Source organism: Anguilla anguilla, chromosome 1 (assembly GCF_013347855.1).
Source record: "Anguilla anguilla isolate fAngAng1 chromosome 1, fAngAng1.pri, whole genome shotgun sequence".
In the NCBI taxonomy this organism is placed as follows: domain Eukaryota; kingdom Metazoa; phylum Chordata; class Actinopteri; order Anguilliformes; family Anguillidae; genus Anguilla; species Anguilla anguilla.
The window spans coordinates 73893358-73908966 of NC_049201.1; the positions used below are offsets into that span (position 1 = coordinate 73893358).

At 42.4% G+C, this 15609-nt stretch overlaps 2 protein-coding genes across 3 annotated transcripts; both read left to right on the forward strand.

Annotated features, from left to right (window-relative positions):
* The first annotated feature begins 834 nt into the window (after window positions 1-834).
* On the forward strand, window positions 835-2402 carry LOC118230031 (apolipoprotein A-IV-like). The gene is made up of 3 exons (XM_035422727.1): window positions 835-890; window positions 1085-1235; window positions 1329-2402. The coding sequence occupies exons 1-3, from the start codon at window positions 845-847 to the stop codon at window positions 1915-1917; spliced, it is 786 nt and encodes a 261-aa protein (XP_035278618.1). The 5' UTR covers window positions 835-844; the 3' UTR covers window positions 1918-2402.
* Window positions 2403-4423: 2021 nt separating this feature from the next.
* LOC118230045 (apolipoprotein A-IV-like) lies at window positions 4424-6077 on the forward strand. Of its 2 annotated transcripts, none has more exons than XM_035422750.1 (4): window positions 4424-4505; window positions 4614-4669; window positions 4876-5026; window positions 5128-6077. In XM_035422750.1, exons 2-4 carry the CDS (start codon window positions 4630-4632, stop codon window positions 5714-5716), a joined length of 780 nt encoding a protein of 259 aa, XP_035278641.1. In that variant the 5' UTR covers window positions 4424-4505; window positions 4614-4629; the 3' UTR covers window positions 5717-6077. The 2 variants fall into 2 exon arrangements, with proteins under 2 accessions (XP_035278641.1, XP_035278651.1); XM_035422760.1 differs by having other exon boundaries at window positions 4496-4505; window positions 4622-4669.
* The last annotated feature ends 9532 nt before the right edge of the window (window positions 6078-15609 follow it).

Genomic DNA, 15609 nt, shown 5'->3' on the forward strand with positions numbered 1-15609 from the left:
CAGGTCTGAAGCCTGTGAAATAATTAGTAAGTAGATCCTAAAGAGGTACTTGTACCCCACATAAATGAATGTAAAATTGTGAATGTGAATTGTGAATGTAAAAACTTATCTGTTTGTGATATTTCAAAGACAATGGCAAAGAACCTGGATTAATCAGGATTTCCCAATGACGTCCACAAATGCTTTTTACTCAGATAAAGGGAAAAATCCATTACCTTAGATAAACCTTAGATTGTGTCCTTGTGAGGGTTTTGAGGAATCCACTGCCCACTTCATTAGCCACTAACCTACGTGCATTTGCAATAAAACTTTATACAGTTTCAGTTTTCAAAAAATGCTAATAAATAATAATAATAAAAACACCAAAAGCAGATAATCCTATTTACCAAAACAACAACTAGTGGCTTTGAATCAGGAATGAATTGTTTGATTCATTTAGTATTCCACAGTAAGGATGACAGTGGCAGATTGAATGAAACTGAGTAACAGCACTGATTGGCCTTGCTTGCATTCTTGCTGACAAAGTCTACAGAAGTGCGTGTGAGGTACAGTATGAGTCCATGTGCTGCAAAGGTCCAAGGATGTCTGCTGCATTAAATCCACAAAAGTTAAGATCAAGGCAGTAGTTTTTGGACTTTGTGTTCCACATTGTTGCCCACGGTTCTCTATATAGAGGTCGGGCACAGCAGGACAGAGTCAGACTCAGTGCAGAAAGCTCACACACAGGTAAGATGGAAACTGCTCTTATTTGTCAAGTGTTTTAAACTAACTATGCTGTTGTAAATGAGATATAGTTTGTCATGAGGTATTAATTAATCTTCTGGTGTTCTTTAGGTTCACAGATATGGCCATGAAGTTGTTTGTGGCGCTTGCTCTTGTGGCTTTTACTGGTGAGTGAATTTTACTATTTTGCTTATGGTAAGTAACTTTACTGAGAACACTTTTTGAAATGAACACTATCTTCTGTGAAAGTCCCAGAAGCTGATAAGAAATCAAAAACACTTCTATAGCAAAGTTGTAATGAAATTGACAATCAATGCTGTATTACAAAAGAAAACAAAATTGTTTTGTCACATGCCAACAGGCTGCCAAGCCAATGTTCTGAGGTCAGACGAACCCAAGCCACAACTGGATCTGGTGAAAGATGCATTCTGGGACTACTTTGTCAAGGCAACAAAAATAGTTCTAGATACTCTGAAAACCATTGGAAACTCTGCGTCTGGACAGCAAGTGAAGTAAGTAGCACATTTGTAGAGTGTTGTGACTGTAGAAGACTTATCTGTCACTGACAAACTCTCATGATCTGAATCTCTTTTTGTCTCCTACAGTGAAAAGATCACAGAAAGTGTGGAAGTGGCAAGCCAATACAGAGCCATAGTGCAGGATCAAGTTGTCGTCTTTAGCCAGGAGTTACATAAAAAGCTTTCTGAACATGTGGAACAGCTGTCAGAGAGCCTGCAGCCGGATATAAATGAAGTGAGGGTCCAGCTGGAGCCCTTAGCAGAGAAGCTGAGTGCCAACATTCAGCAGCAGATGCAGAAGGTGAGGCAGGTGCTGGACCCCTACACAGAGCCCCTGGACACTAGGAACCTGAAGCGTGCCCTGCAACGCATGCATGGGAAGCTGATACGCACCCTATTTATGAGTGTGGATCAGCTGCTGTCCCACCTGCACTCCCAGCTGAGCCCCTCCACTAAGGAGCTGAAGGGGAAAGTGGAGGAGAGCGTGCAGGAGTACAAGAAATTTGTGTTGCCCCTGAAAGAAATCCTCAACGATGAAATCTTTAACAAAGTCCTGATGTATGACCGGACCCTGTACCCCTACGTTAAAGGCCTAAGGGCGAAGCTCGATCCCTACATCCAGGGCCTCGAATCCCAGCTCACCGCTCTCTGGGAGTCTTCTGCCAAAAGTGCCTAAGTGCAGGAGGAACCACTCCCTGCTCCCCTTATTGATTCTAACTGCCTGAATCTCTCTGAGACTCCAATAACACATGATCATCTTTTCTTGATGCTCTCTTCCAGTTCCTGTCAGCTATTGAGTGGCTCTTTCTTACTTTTCATGTACTATTAACAACATTGAAGAGCCACAGCAATTGTGATGTCATTCCTTTGTTCAGGAAGAGATAAGAGGATACTCTGATATTGAAGCAAAATGTTTTACTTTTTTCATGACTGATTAGATATGTATAAATTACTTTTTGACATGTTCTGTAAAAAATGATAGATTCTGTGTTCTCAGGTTTCTAACTTTCTGAAATAAAGGCACGAAAATGAATCATTACTGCAAATCTTTTAAAAATGTATTCATAAGGAGTACTTTATTGTTTCAAAACAAAACTGATATGATTCCACTGCTATTAAGGCATTGGTTGAAAATAAACTTATTTTACATTATTACAAAAATTGATTGGGATTATGAATGGCAAAGTTGATTTTATATGTCCAATATAATATGCAAGGGCTAAGTTAATCATACTAACTATTCAGCTGCAAAGGCATCCTCAGTAGCTTCATCAACCATTAACAACTTTAAAAAATGAAATAATTTAAAAATATTTATGTATAGCTGGCAAAGTGTGTAATAAAATGAGGATAACACAAACTCACAAAGAAACATAGATTATGGATAAACAGCTAGGGTTCCAACTTATACACAATAAGGGAAGCAGCGTGTTTTTCTCCATGTTTACAGGTAGGGCTGGAGGTGGAATATCTTGGTGTGCCACCAGGTGTAAGGATAGTGAAACACTCACATGTAGTCGGATCCTCTTTGAGAGAATGCAGAACTTACAAAGGGATGACACAGTTTTAAGGAGCAGGGCTTGTAATGAGAGTTACAGGTTCAATGCCGGAATAGGAGTAGACTTCAAGCATGTACTTAACCATTTGTTTCAGTAAATATAAAACTGTAAAAATGGATAAGCTGCAACATGCACGCCCCGTCCGACTATATGAATAAGGGCTTCTAGCAAACATACACCAAAAATCTAAACCTATCCTACGCTCAGCCCCTTGTACCTCTTCACCTCTTATATTCCAGGCTCCATGTCCATTTGAAGCAGAGAGATGAGATTCATACCTTTGCACCTTTTATTCTGAGCATTTGCATGTATTTGAAATTACTTTTAAATATATCTTAAAAAAACATTTTAAATACTGGATTTTGTATTTGAAAATCCAGTATTTAAAATGTTTTTTTAAGATATATTTAAAAGTAATTTCAAATACATGCAAATGCTCAGAATAAAAGGTGCAAAGGTATGAATCTCATCTCTCTGCTTCCAGTGGTCCAACATGCACAACTGCACCAAGCTGTTGAAAGATTTGAAAAGCTTTGTATATGCGAGAACCTATCAGTTCTGAAAGTTGAGCATTTTGAATAATTAGAGGACAGTATTTTGATAAGAACACGCCAGGTGACTGCTGACGGCCTCAGTTTAATTGCACCAATTTCCATTGTTAATTGGTAGTGAATATGCACAGCTGAATTCTATTTTATCAGTGTCCAAACATACAAAATGTAAAAGATGGAACTGTATGGCTGTCAAACGCTCTGACAATAGAAAAAAAGAGGAAATACTGTTAAAGGCCACTAAAGGTTTGCATGGGTACAATTAAACTGGCAAGTAGCTTATCAAAAGTCTGCGTTCACCATCCCCCCCCCCCCCCCCCCCATGTGAAGACATGTTAGGGCATTTAGGCTAATGTCTGAGAGGCAGCGCATGGGTTGTTTAAAATTGGCAACATAGGTTACCCTTGCCTATAATCCAAATTCAATCCCTTGCCCCTAGTAGTTCCCCTGGTGTGCCCTCTGTATTATAGCTCACTGACATCACATTGAGGGCCACTCACAAAGATTGCACAAATAACTCTGGGATACCCCCTTTCAGCATGAAGCCTGTATTTTTAATAGGCTCTAAATTCTATTTGAAAAAGTACTTGGTTTCCAAGGAAAATATTTATTTAAAAGAATGTATTTTTTAAATACTATTTGTGAAAGTATTGGTTTTACATTTAAAGAATTTAAATGAATCAAATACAAAGTATTTAATGAGAAAATGTATTCTAAAATACTTCAAATATGTATTTACGTACATGTTCAAACACAAATACATATTTGTATTTGACCCAAGGCTGTAATAAACAAAAGCAGTAAAGCACATCATCCAAAACAACAACAAGTGGCTTGAAACAAAAATCAATTGTTTGGATTTATTTAGTATTCCACAGTAATGATGACAGTAGCAGATTGAATGAAACTAAGTAACAGCACTGATTGGCTTTGCTTGCATTCTTGCTGACAAAGCCTACAGAAGTGCGTGGGAGGTACAGTATGAGTCCATGTGCTGCAAAGGTCCAAGGATGTCTGCTGCATTAAATCCACAAAAGGAAACTCAAGGCAGCAATTTTTGGACTTTGTGTTCCACATCGCTGCCCACGGTTCTCTATATAGAGGTCAGGCACAGCAGGATGGAATCAGACTCATTGCAGAAGGCTCACACACAGGTAAGATGGAAACTGCTCTTATTTGTCAAGTGTTTTAAACGAAATATGCTGTTGTAAATGAGATATAGTTTGTTATGAGGTATAAATTAATCTTCTGGTGTTCTTTAGGTTCACAGATATAGCCATGAAGTTGTTTGTGGTGCTTGCTCTTGTGTCTTTCACTGGTGAGTGAATTTTGTTCTTTTGCTCACAGTATGTAGCTTTACTGAAAACACCTGAACTTACCATTTTGAAATGAACACTACATAAAGTGACAGTGCCAGAAGTTGACCCGAAATAAAAAACACTTTTATAGCAAAGATTGTGGTGAAATGAACAATCGATGCTGTGTTAGGACGTAAAACAAAATTGCTTTGCTACATGCCGACAGGCTGTCAAGCCAATGTTCTGAGGCCAGACGAACCCACGCCACAACTGGGGCAGGTGAAAGATGCATTCTGGGACTACTTTGTCAAGGCATCACAAAAGGCCCAAGGTGCTCTTAAAACCATCGGAGAGTCTGAGTTGGCACAGCAAGTGAAGTAAGTAGCACATTTGTAGAGCATGGTGACTAGAGTAGACTTACCTGTCACTGACCAATACTGGCGATCTGAACACCACTCTCTCTGTCTGTCTCCTACAGTGCCAAGATCAAAGAGAGTGTGGAAGTGGTCCAACAATACAGAGCAACTGTGCAGGAACAGGTGATCGTCATTAGTGACGAGTTACATAAAAAGCTTTCTGAACATGTGGAACAGCTGTCAGAGAGCCTGCAGCCGGATATAAATGAAGTGAGGGTCCAGCTGGAGCCCCTAGCAGAGAAGCTGAGTGCCAACATTCAGCAGCAGATGCAGAAGGTGAGGCAGGTGCTGGACCCCTACACAGAGTCCCTGGACATAAGAGCCTCAGAGCGTGCCCTGCGACGGATGCATCGGAAGCTATTCATGAGTGTGGAGCAGCTGCTGTCCCAGCTGCTGGAGCACCTGCAGGACCAGCTGGGTCCCTCCACTGAGGAGCTGCAGGGGAAAGTGGAGGAGAGCGTGCGGGAGTACAGGGAATTTGTGTTGCCCCTGGAAGATATCCTTGGAAATGAGATCATTAACAAACTCTTTATATTCTTCCGGACCGTGTACCCCTATGTTAATGGCCTGAAGGCGAAGCTCGATCCCTACATCCAGGGCCTCGAATCCCAGCTCAACGCTCTCTGGGAGTCTTCTGCCAATAGTGCCTAAGTGCAGGAGGAACCACTCCCTGCTCCCCTTATCGATTCTAACTGCCTGAATCTCTCTGAGACTCCAATAATGCATGATGACCTTTTCTTGATGCTCTCTTCCAGTACCTGTCAGCTATTGAGTGGCTCTTTCTTACTTTTCATGTACTATTAACAGCATTGAAGAGCCACAGCAATTGTGATGTCATTCCTTTGTTCAGGAAGAGATAAGAGGATACTCTGATATTGAAGCAAAATGTTTTACTTTTTTCATGACTGATTAGATATGTATATATTACTTTTTGACATGTTCTGTAAAAAATGATAGATTCTGTGTTCTCAGATATCTAACTTTCTGAAATAAAGGCAAGAAATTGAATCATTCCTGCAACTATATTTTTAAAATGTATTCATAAGGAATACTTTCTCGTTTCAAAACAAAACTGATATGATTCCAATGCTATTAAGGCATTCGTTTAAAATAAGCTTATTTTACATTATTACAAAAATTGATTGGGATTATGAATGGCAAAGTTGATTTTATATGTCCAATATAATATGCAAGGGCTAAGTTAATCATACTAACTATTCAGCTGCAAAGGCATCCTCAGTAGCTTCATCAACCATTAACAACTTTAAAAAATGAAATAAATTAAAATTATTTATGAATAGCTGGCAGTGTGTAATGTAAAGAGGATAACATAAACTCACAAAGAAACATAGATCATGGATAAACGGCTAGGGTTCCCACTTATACACAATAAGGGAAGCAGCTTGTTTTTCTCCATGTTTACAGGTAGGGCTGGAGGTGGAATATCTTGGTGTGCCACCAGGTGTCAAGATAGTGAAACACTCACATGTAGTCAGATCCTCTTTGAGAGAATGCAGAACTTACAAAGGGATGACACAGTTTTAAGGAGCAGGGCTTGTAAAGAGGGTTGCAGGTTCAATGCCGGAGTAGGAGTAGACTTCAAGCATGTACTTAACCATTTGTTTCAGTAAATATAAAACTGTAAAAATGGATAAGCTGCAACATGCACGCCCCGTCCGACTATATGAATAAGGGCTTCTGGCAAACATACACCAAAAATCTAAACCTATCCTATGCTCAGCCCCTTGTACCTCTTCACCTCTTATATTCCAGGCTCCATGTCCATTTGAAGCAGAAAGATGGGATTCATACCTTTGCACCTGTTATTCTGAGCTTTTGCATGTATTTGAAATTACTTTCAAATATGTCTTAAATACTGGATTTTCAAATACAAAGTTTTGATTTAATGGAATTATTTGAAAATACTCTCACAACATAAGGCCAGTGGTCCAACATGCACAATTGCACCAAGCTGTTGAAAGATTTGAAAAGCATTGGATATGCGAGAACCTATCAGTTCTGAAAGTTGAGCATTTTGAATAATTAGAGGACAAAAAACACAGGGTCAAGCCCATCAGATCCAGCTGACTTGTTTGGATCTAACGTAATGAGTTCATCCAGGACTTCCGAAACCATAACAGGTTGAAGGGAGAAGCTGTTAACGCTGGATGATGAAATAGGAGTATGAGTTGAGGCAGTGTTAGGAGCAGCTGCATCAAAGACATGAGATGACTTCACAAAGTGGTGGTTGAAGAGCGTGGCCATGCGTGGTTTATCATTAAAAACAATTTCACCAAATTTCATAGAGGTGGGTAGATGAGGAGAAGCAAGTTTGTTTTCCATGGACTTGACTGTTTTCCAGAACTTCCTGGCGTCAGATCCGCAAGCTGAGAATTTCTCTTTGAAATGATTGATTTTAGCTTTCCTGATCGCCTGTGTGGTTTTGTTTCTGCATTGTCTGAAGGCCAGCCAGTCGGCAGGAGACTGAGAAGACCTAGCTCTCCGCCATAAGGCATTTTTTAGTTGGATCAGAGCAGCCAAGTCGTGAGTAAACCAGGGGCTGTAACGATTGTTGGTCCGGAATCTTTTCAGTGGGGCGTGTTTATCAATGATAAGGCTAAAGGTATTCTTGAAATAAGACCAGGCATTATCCACAGAGGGGATAAGTTTGATTCTATCCCAGTTCACAGCTGCAACATCATGTAGGAAGGCCTGATTGTCAAAGTTTTTCAGTGAGCGCTTGGTCGTAATCACTGGCGGGCGTTTGACAGAGAGGCCAGAGTGAACGCATGCAATGGCACAGTGATCACTCAAGTCTTGACTGAAGATTACAGTTTGATAGTTTGATGGAGTGTTAGTGAGAATAATATCGATCAGTGTGGCAGATGAGGGTGATTTCAAATTGTGTCTGGTTGGCTCACTTGAAAGAAGTTTAAAGTATCAAATTGCTGTATGACTAAATCTGGGGGGTTGATCATATCCCAGTTTAGATCACCCAGAAGGACAAACCCATAGGAAATAGGAGGGGTCAGAAGTTCACCAAGAGCTGTTAGTGTACATGCTGGAGCAGAGGGTGGTCTATAGCAAGCAGCAGGGTTAGGGTTAGGGTTAGGGTTAGGGTTAGGGTTAGGGTTAGGGTTAGGGTTAGGGTTAGGGTTAGGGTTAGGGTTAGGGTTAGGGTTAGGGTTAGGGTTAGGGTTAGGGTTAGGGTTAGGGTTAGGGTTAGGGTTAGGGTTAGGGTTAGGGTTAGGGTTAGGGTTAGGGTTAGGGTTAGGGTTAGGGTTAGGGTTAGGGTTAGGGTTAGGGTTAGGGTTAGGGTTAGGGTTAGGGTTAGGGTTAGGGTTAGGGTTAGGGTTAGGGTTAGGGTTAGGGTTAGGGTTAGGGTTAGGGTTAGGGTTAGGGTTAGGGTTAGGGTTAGGGTTAGGGTTAGGGTTAGGGTTAGGGTTAGGGTTAGGGTTAGGGTTAGGGTTAGGGTTAGGGTTAGGGTTAGGGTTAGGGTTAGGGTTAGGGTTAGGGTTAGGGTTAGGGTTAGGGTTAGGGTTAGGGTTAGGGTTAGGGTTAGGGTTAGGGTTAGGGTTAGGGTTAGGGTTAGGGTTAGGGTTAGGGTTAGGGTTAGGGTTAGGGTTAGGGTTAGGGTTAGGGTTAGGGTTAGGGTTAGGGTTAGGGTTAGGGTTAGGGTTAGGGTTAGGGTTAGGGTTAGGGTTAGGGTTAGGGTTAGGGTTAGGGTTAGGGTTAGGGTTAGGGTTAGGGTTAGGGTTAGGGTTAGGGTTAGGGTTAGGGTTAGGGTTAGGGTTAGGGTTAGGGTTAGGGTTAGGGTTAGGGTTAGGGTTAGGGTTAGGGTTAGGGTTAGGGTTAGGGTTAGGGTTAGGGTTAGGGTTAGGGTTAGGGTTAGGGTTAGGGTTAGGGTTAGGGTTAGGGTTAGGGTTAGGGTTAGGGTTAGGGTTAGGGTTAGGGTTAGGGTTAGGGTTAGGGTTAGGGTTAGGGTTAGGGTTAGGGTTAGGGTTAGGGTTAGGGTTAGGGTTAGGGTTAGGGTTAGGGTTAGGGTTAGGGTTAGGGTTAGGGTTAGGGTTAGGGTTAGGGTTAGGGTTAGGGTTAGGGTTAGGGTTAGGGTTAGGGTTAGGGTTAGGGTTAGGGTTAGGGTTAGGGTTAGGGTTAGGGTTAGGGTTAGGGTTAGGGTTAGGGTTAGGGTTAGGGTTAGGGTTAGGGTTAGGGTTAGGGTTAGGGTTAGGGTTAGGGTTAGGGTTAGGGTTAGGGTTAGGGTTAGGGTTAGGGTTAGGGTTAGGGTTAGGGTTAGGGTTAGGGTTAGGGTTAGGGTTAGGGTTAGGGTTAGGGTTAGGGTTAGGGTTAGGGTTAGGGTTAGGGTTAGGGTTAGGGTTAGGGTTAGGGTTAGGGTTAGGGTTAGGGTTAGGGTTAGGGTTAGGGTTAGGGTTAGGGTTAGGGTTAGGGTTAGGGTTAGGGTTAGGGTTAGGGTTAGGGTTAGGGTTAGGGTTAGGGTTAGGGTTAGGGTTAGGGTTAGGGTTAGGGTTAGGGTTAGGGTTAGGGTTAGGGTTAGGGTTAGGGTTAGGGTTAGGGTTAGGGTGTGCCCTGCGACGGATGCATCGGAAGCTATTCATGAGTGTGGAGCAGCTGCTGTCCCAGCTGCTGGAGCACCTGCAGGACCAGCTGGGCCCCTCCACTGAGGAGCTGCAGGGGAAAGTGGAGGAGAGCATGCAGAGGGTACAGGGAATTTGTGTTGCCCCTGGAAGAAATCCTCAAAAATGAAATCGTTAACAAACTCTTGATATTCTTCCGGACCGTGTACCCCTACGTTAATGGCCTGAAGGCGAAGCTCGATCCCTACATCCAGGGCCTCGAATCCCAGCTCACTGCTCTCTGGGAGTCTTCTGCCAATAGTGCCTAAGTGCAGGAGGAACCACTCCCTGCTCCCCTTATCAATCCTAACTGCCTGAATCTCTCTGAGACTCCAATAATGCATGATCATCTTTTCTTGATGCTCTCTTCCAGTACCTGTCAGCTATTGAGTGGCTCTTTCTTACTTTTCATGTACTATTAACAACATTGAAGAACCACAGCAATTGTGATGTCATTCCTTTGTTCAGGAAGAGATAAGAGGATACTCTGATATTGAAGCAAAATGTTTTACTTTTTTCATGACTGATTAGATATGTATATATTACTTTTTGACATGTTCTGTAAAAAATGATAGATTCTGTGTTCTCAGATATCTAACTTTCTGAAATAAAGGCAAGAAAATGAATCATTCCTGCAACTATATTTTTAAAATTTATTCATAAGGAATACTTTCTTGTTTCAAAACAAAACTGAGATGATTCCAATGCTATTAAGGCATTAGTTTAAAATAAGCTTATTTTACATTATTACAAAAATTGATTGGGATTATGAATGGCAAAGTTGATTTTATATGTCCAATATAATATGCAAGGGCTAAGTTAATCACACTAACTATTCTGCTACAAAAACATCCTCAGTAGCTTCATCAACCATTAACATCTTTTAAAAAATGAAATAATTTAAAAATATTTATGAATACCTGGCAAAGTGTTTAATGTAAAGAGGATAACACAAACTCAAAAAAAGAAACATAGATTATGGATAAACGGCTAGGGTTCCCACTTATACACAATAAGGGAAGCAGCTTGTTTTTCTCCATGTTTACAGGTAGGGCTGGAGGTGGAATATCTTGGTGTGCCACCAGGTGTCAAGATAGTGAAACACTCACATGTAGTCAGATCCTCTTTGAGAGAATGCAGAACTTACAAAGGGATGACACAGTTTTAAGGAGCAGGGCTTGTAAAGAGGGTTGCAGGTTCAATGCCGGAGTAGGAGTAGACTTCAAGCATGTACTCAACCATTTGTTTCAGTAAATATAAAACTGTAAAAATGGATAAGCTGCAACATGCACGCCCCGTCCGACTATATGAATAAGGGCTTCTGGCAAACATACACCAAAAATCTAAACCTATCCTATGCTCAGCCCCTTGTACCTCTTCACCTCTTATATTCCAGGCTCCATGTCCATTTGAAGCAGAAAGATGGGATTCATACCTTTGCACCTGTTATTCTGAGCTTTTGCATGTATTTGAAATTACTTTCAAATATGTCTTAAATACTGGATTTTCAAATACAAAGTTTTGATTTAATGGAATTATTTGAAAATACTCTCACAACATAAGGCCAGTGGTCCAACATGCACAATTGCACCAAGCTGTTGAAAGATTTGAAAAGCATTGGATATGCGAGAACCTATCAGTTCTGAAAGTTGAGCATTTTGAATAATTAGAGGACAATATTTTGATAAGAACGCGCCAGGTGACTGCTGACGACCTCAGTTTAATTGCACCGATTTCCATTGTTAATTGGTAGTGAATATACACGGCTGAATTCTATTTTATCAGTGTCCAAACATACAAAATGTAAAAGATGGAACTGTAGATATGACTGTCAAACGCTCTGACAATAAAAAAAAAGAGGAAATACTGTTAAAGGCCACTAAAAGATTGCGTGGATCGTTTGCAGCGGCAAAACAAAAGGAATTACGGCCAAAGACAGTACGCACTTTTAGAATAATGAGCATTATGAAATCACCGGATCTTAAGCGGTAATTGCTGTCGGAAATGTGCAGGAGGTTTGAGAGGTAGCAGGGTGTCTTTCCCAGGAGTGTTTTATAAACTAATTGCAGCCAATGTTATAGCCGCCTGGTATGAAGGGAGGGCCAATCCACCAGTTTGTAGAGATTACAGTGGTGAGTGGTGAAGGGTGCGCATGTGGCAAAACGGATTGCTGAGTGGTGGAGTGTGTCGAGCTTACTAAGGCTGCCCTTTGATGCCATTTTATAGATTATATCACCGTAGTCAAACAGAGGAAGGATGGTCATTTTCACGAGAGTGTATTTGGCGGAGTGCGTGAAAGAAGCCTTGTTTCGATACAGAAAACCAAGTCTAGCTTTGACTTTAGCCAGAAGGTTATTGATGTGAGTGTTAAATGAGAGAGATGAGTCCAACCAGAGGCCAAGGTATTTATAGGAGCTGACAAACTCCAGTTCCAAGCCATCAGCACTGAAAATCTTGGGGGGGCTGGAGATGTCGAGATTTTTCCGGTCAAACAGCATACATTTGGTCTTTTTGGAGTTGAGGAGCAGGTGGAGGTTGTGGAAAGACTGCTGGATAGAGGTGAGGCTTTGTTGAATAGTGGACACAGCAGCATGGAGTGAGGGGCCAGCTGAATATATGATAGTATCATCAGCATACAGATGTATCCGGAAGCTACCAATGGCCTTGGCTACCTCATTAATGTAGATGGAGAACAAGGGTGGGCCTAAGATGGAGCCTTGAGGCACACCTTTAGTGATGGAAAGTGGTTCCGACGTGATGTTTTCGGTCTTCACCATCTGGACACGATCAGCAAGGTAGCTGGCAACCAGTTGCAGCATCTGCTGGACAGGCCAATGCTACTAAGTCTTTGCAGGAGGATATTATGGTGGACTGAGTCAAAAGCCTTGGCTAGGTCAATAAAATCAGCTACACAGACTTGCTTGTTGTCCATGGCAGTAACGATGTCGTCAAGGACCTTCAGGGTAGCGGTGATACATCCGTGGCCTGTCCTAAACCCTGACTGCAGGTCAGACAGAATGTGATTAGAGTCAATGAAGTGAATTAGTAGTTTATGAACCAGTTTCTCTATGACTTTGGCCAGGCAGGGCAAGATGGAAATTGGCCTGTAGCAGTTCGGGTCAGAGCCAGAGCCTCCTTTGAAGAGGGGGAGAATCATGGCAGATTTCCAGTCGAGGGGGAATACAGACAGTTGAAATGACAGGTTAAACAGGCTTGTAATGGGGGCAGCAATAATATGAGCGGCCGCTTTTAAAAACACAGGGTCAAGCCCATCAGATCCAGCTGACTTGTTTGGATCTAACTTAATGAGTTCCTCCAGGACCTTCGAAACCATAACAGGTTGAAGGGAGAAGCTGTTAACCCTGGATGATGAAGTAGGAGTATGAGTTGAGGCAGTGTTAGGAGCAGCTGCATCAAAGACATGAGATGACTTCACAAAATGGTGGTTGAAGAGCGTGGCCATGCGTGGTTTATCATTAAAAACAATTTCACCAAATTTCATAGAGGTGGGTAGATGAGGAGAAGCAAGTTTGTTTTCCATGGACTTGACTGTTTTCCAGAACTTCCTGGCGTCAGATCCGCAAGCTGAGAATTTCTCTTTGAAATGATTGATTTTAGCTTTCCTGATCGCCTGTGTGGTTTTGTTTCTGCATTGTCTGAAGGCCAGCCAGTCGGCAGGAGACTGAGAAGACCTAGCTCTCCGCCATAAGGCATTTTTTAGTTGGATCAGAGCAGCCAAGTCGTGAGTAAACCAGGGGCTGTAACGATTGTTGGTCCGGAAGCTTTTCAGTGGGGCGTGTTTATCAATGATAAGGCTAAAGGTATTCTTGAAATAAGACCAGGCATTATCCACAGAGGGGATAAGTTTGATTCTATCCCAGTTCACAGCTGCAACATCATGTAGGAAGGCCTGATTGTCAAAGTTTTTCAGTGAGCGCTTGGTCGTAATCACTGGCGGGCGTTTGACAGAGAGGCCAGAGCGAACGCATGCAATGGCACAGTGGTCACTCAAGTCTTGACTGAAGACTCCAGTTTGATAGTTCGATGGAGTGTTCGTGAGAATAACATCGATCAGTGTGGCAGATGAGGGTGATTTCAAATTGTGTCTGGTTGGCTCACTTGAAAGAGGTTTAAAGTATCAAATTGCTGTATGACTAAATCTGGGGGGTTGATCATATCCCAGTTTAGATCACCCAGAAGGACAAACCCATAGGAAATAGGAGGGGCCAGAAGTTCACCAAGAGCTGTTAGTGTACATGCTGGAGCAGAGGGTGGTCTATAGCAAACAGCAACAGAGAGAGTGAAATTTGTTGACAGTTTAAATTTCAACAGTAACAGTTCAAATTGCTTGGGGACTGACTTACAGCGTTACAGAACATAGCAAATGGTCTTTTATAAAGATAGCCACACCACCTCCCTTAGTGGATCTATCCTGACGAAAGACATTGTAGCCCGGTATTTGAATTTCAAGATTAGAGACACTTTTCTTAAGCCACGATTCCGAGACAGCCAGAACATCAGGGTTAGCAGTATGCACCCAAGATTTTAAATAATCAAGTTTTGGCAACAAACTACGGATATTGACATGTAAAAAGCCCAAAGATTTGTGTTCACAAAAATCATTAAATGACAGAGTAGAGGCAGTGGGGCCTTGAATAGCAGGCCCTGGGTTTGGGTGAACATTGCCAGAGACAAACAACATGAGAATGATTAACCCACGTCTGAAAACAGTGCCAAAACATCGCATTTGTTTATCTTTCACTGAGGGTTTGGTCAAAATTAATGAGGAGTCATGGAACTGATGCAATAACATGTAAGAGTACAAATGAATAAGATTCAATACACACCGAGTAGGAAGTCCAAAAGTCTTTGTAATCCAGAAGGAAGAAACGTCCCGGGATGATAAACCGAAGTCCAAAGTACCACCACCATTGGAAATGATGGCAGACTCTTGCGTGTACCTGCTGAAAAAGCAGGTTGTTTGAGCCGATGTGTGCCAAAAAATAAAAAAGATTGTAAGCCGAAAAGGCAAAGAAGGTTTTAGTGGATAAAACATGTCCAATCCAATAACAGAGGCCCAGGCTGTGGCTAGCAGAGGAGGCCCAGGCTGAAGCTAGCAAAGGAGGTCAGGCTGTAGCTGATAGAAGAGGCTCAGGCTGGAGCTGGTAGAGGAGGCCCAGGCTGTAGCTGGTAGAAGAGGCCCAGGCTGTAGCTGGTAGGGGAGGCCAGGCTGTAGCTGGTAGAGGAGGCGCAAGCTGTAGCTGGTAGAAGAGGCCCAGGCTGTAGATGGTAGAAGAGGCCCAGGCTGTAGCTGGTAGAGGAGACCCAGGGTGTAGCTGGTAGGGGAGACCCAGTCTGTAGCTAGCAGAGGAGGCCCAGGCTGTAGCTGGTAGAAGAAGCCCAAGCTGCAGCTAGCAGAGAAGACCCAGGCTGTAGCTAGCAGAGGAGGCCAAACTGTAGCTGGTGGAAGGCCCAGGCTGTAGCTGGTAAAAGAGGGCCAGGCTATAGCTGGTAGAAGAGACCTAACAGCAGTAAAATTATCTCCCTTTTGGGCAGTTCTAAGAAGCCAAAATAGCCAAAAGAGAAGCCAAAAAAGAGTCAGGGATGTACCTCTTGATTAGATGTAATTATCAGTATAAAACACAGATAAAACGCAGATAAAACAAAAATAAAGTTAAGAGCTCACATGCAGGCACGCAAACAAAGGACTGGGCTGGCGGCCATCTTGGTTTAGTCAGGTAGTAAAGTGTGTAGTTAGTCAGATAGAGCCTTATGTTAGTAAAGTGTGTAGTGAAGTGAATGAAACTGAGTAAAAGCGCTGATTGGCTTTGCTTGCATTCTTGCTGACAAAGTCTACAGAAGTGTGTGTGAGGTACAGTATGAGTCCATGTGCTGCAAAGGTCCAAGGATGTC

Excerpts from the sequence above, each read along its gene's own strand:
- LOC118230045 (XM_035422750.1), top strand. The coding sequence starts at position 4,630 with ATGAAGTTGTTTGTGGTGCTTGCTCTTGTGTCTTTCACTG. Across the intron at positions 4,670-4,875 it reads TGCTCTTGTGTCTTTCACTG|GCTGTCAAGCCAATGTTCTG; the intron begins GTGAGTGAATTT and ends ACATGCCGACAG. Across the intron at positions 5,027-5,127 it reads GAGTTGGCACAGCAAGTGAA|TGCCAAGATCAAAGAGAGTG; the intron begins GTAAGTAGCACA and ends TGTCTCCTACAG.
- LOC118230031 (XM_035422727.1), top strand. The coding sequence starts at position 845 with ATGGCCATGAAGTTGTTTGTGGCGCTTGCTCTTGTGGCTTTTACTG. Across the intron at positions 891-1,084 it reads TGCTCTTGTGGCTTTTACTG|GCTGCCAAGCCAATGTTCTG; the intron begins GTGAGTGAATTT and ends ACATGCCAACAG. Across the intron at positions 1,236-1,328 it reads GCGTCTGGACAGCAAGTGAA|TGAAAAGATCACAGAAAGTG; the intron begins GTAAGTAGCACA and ends TGTCTCCTACAG.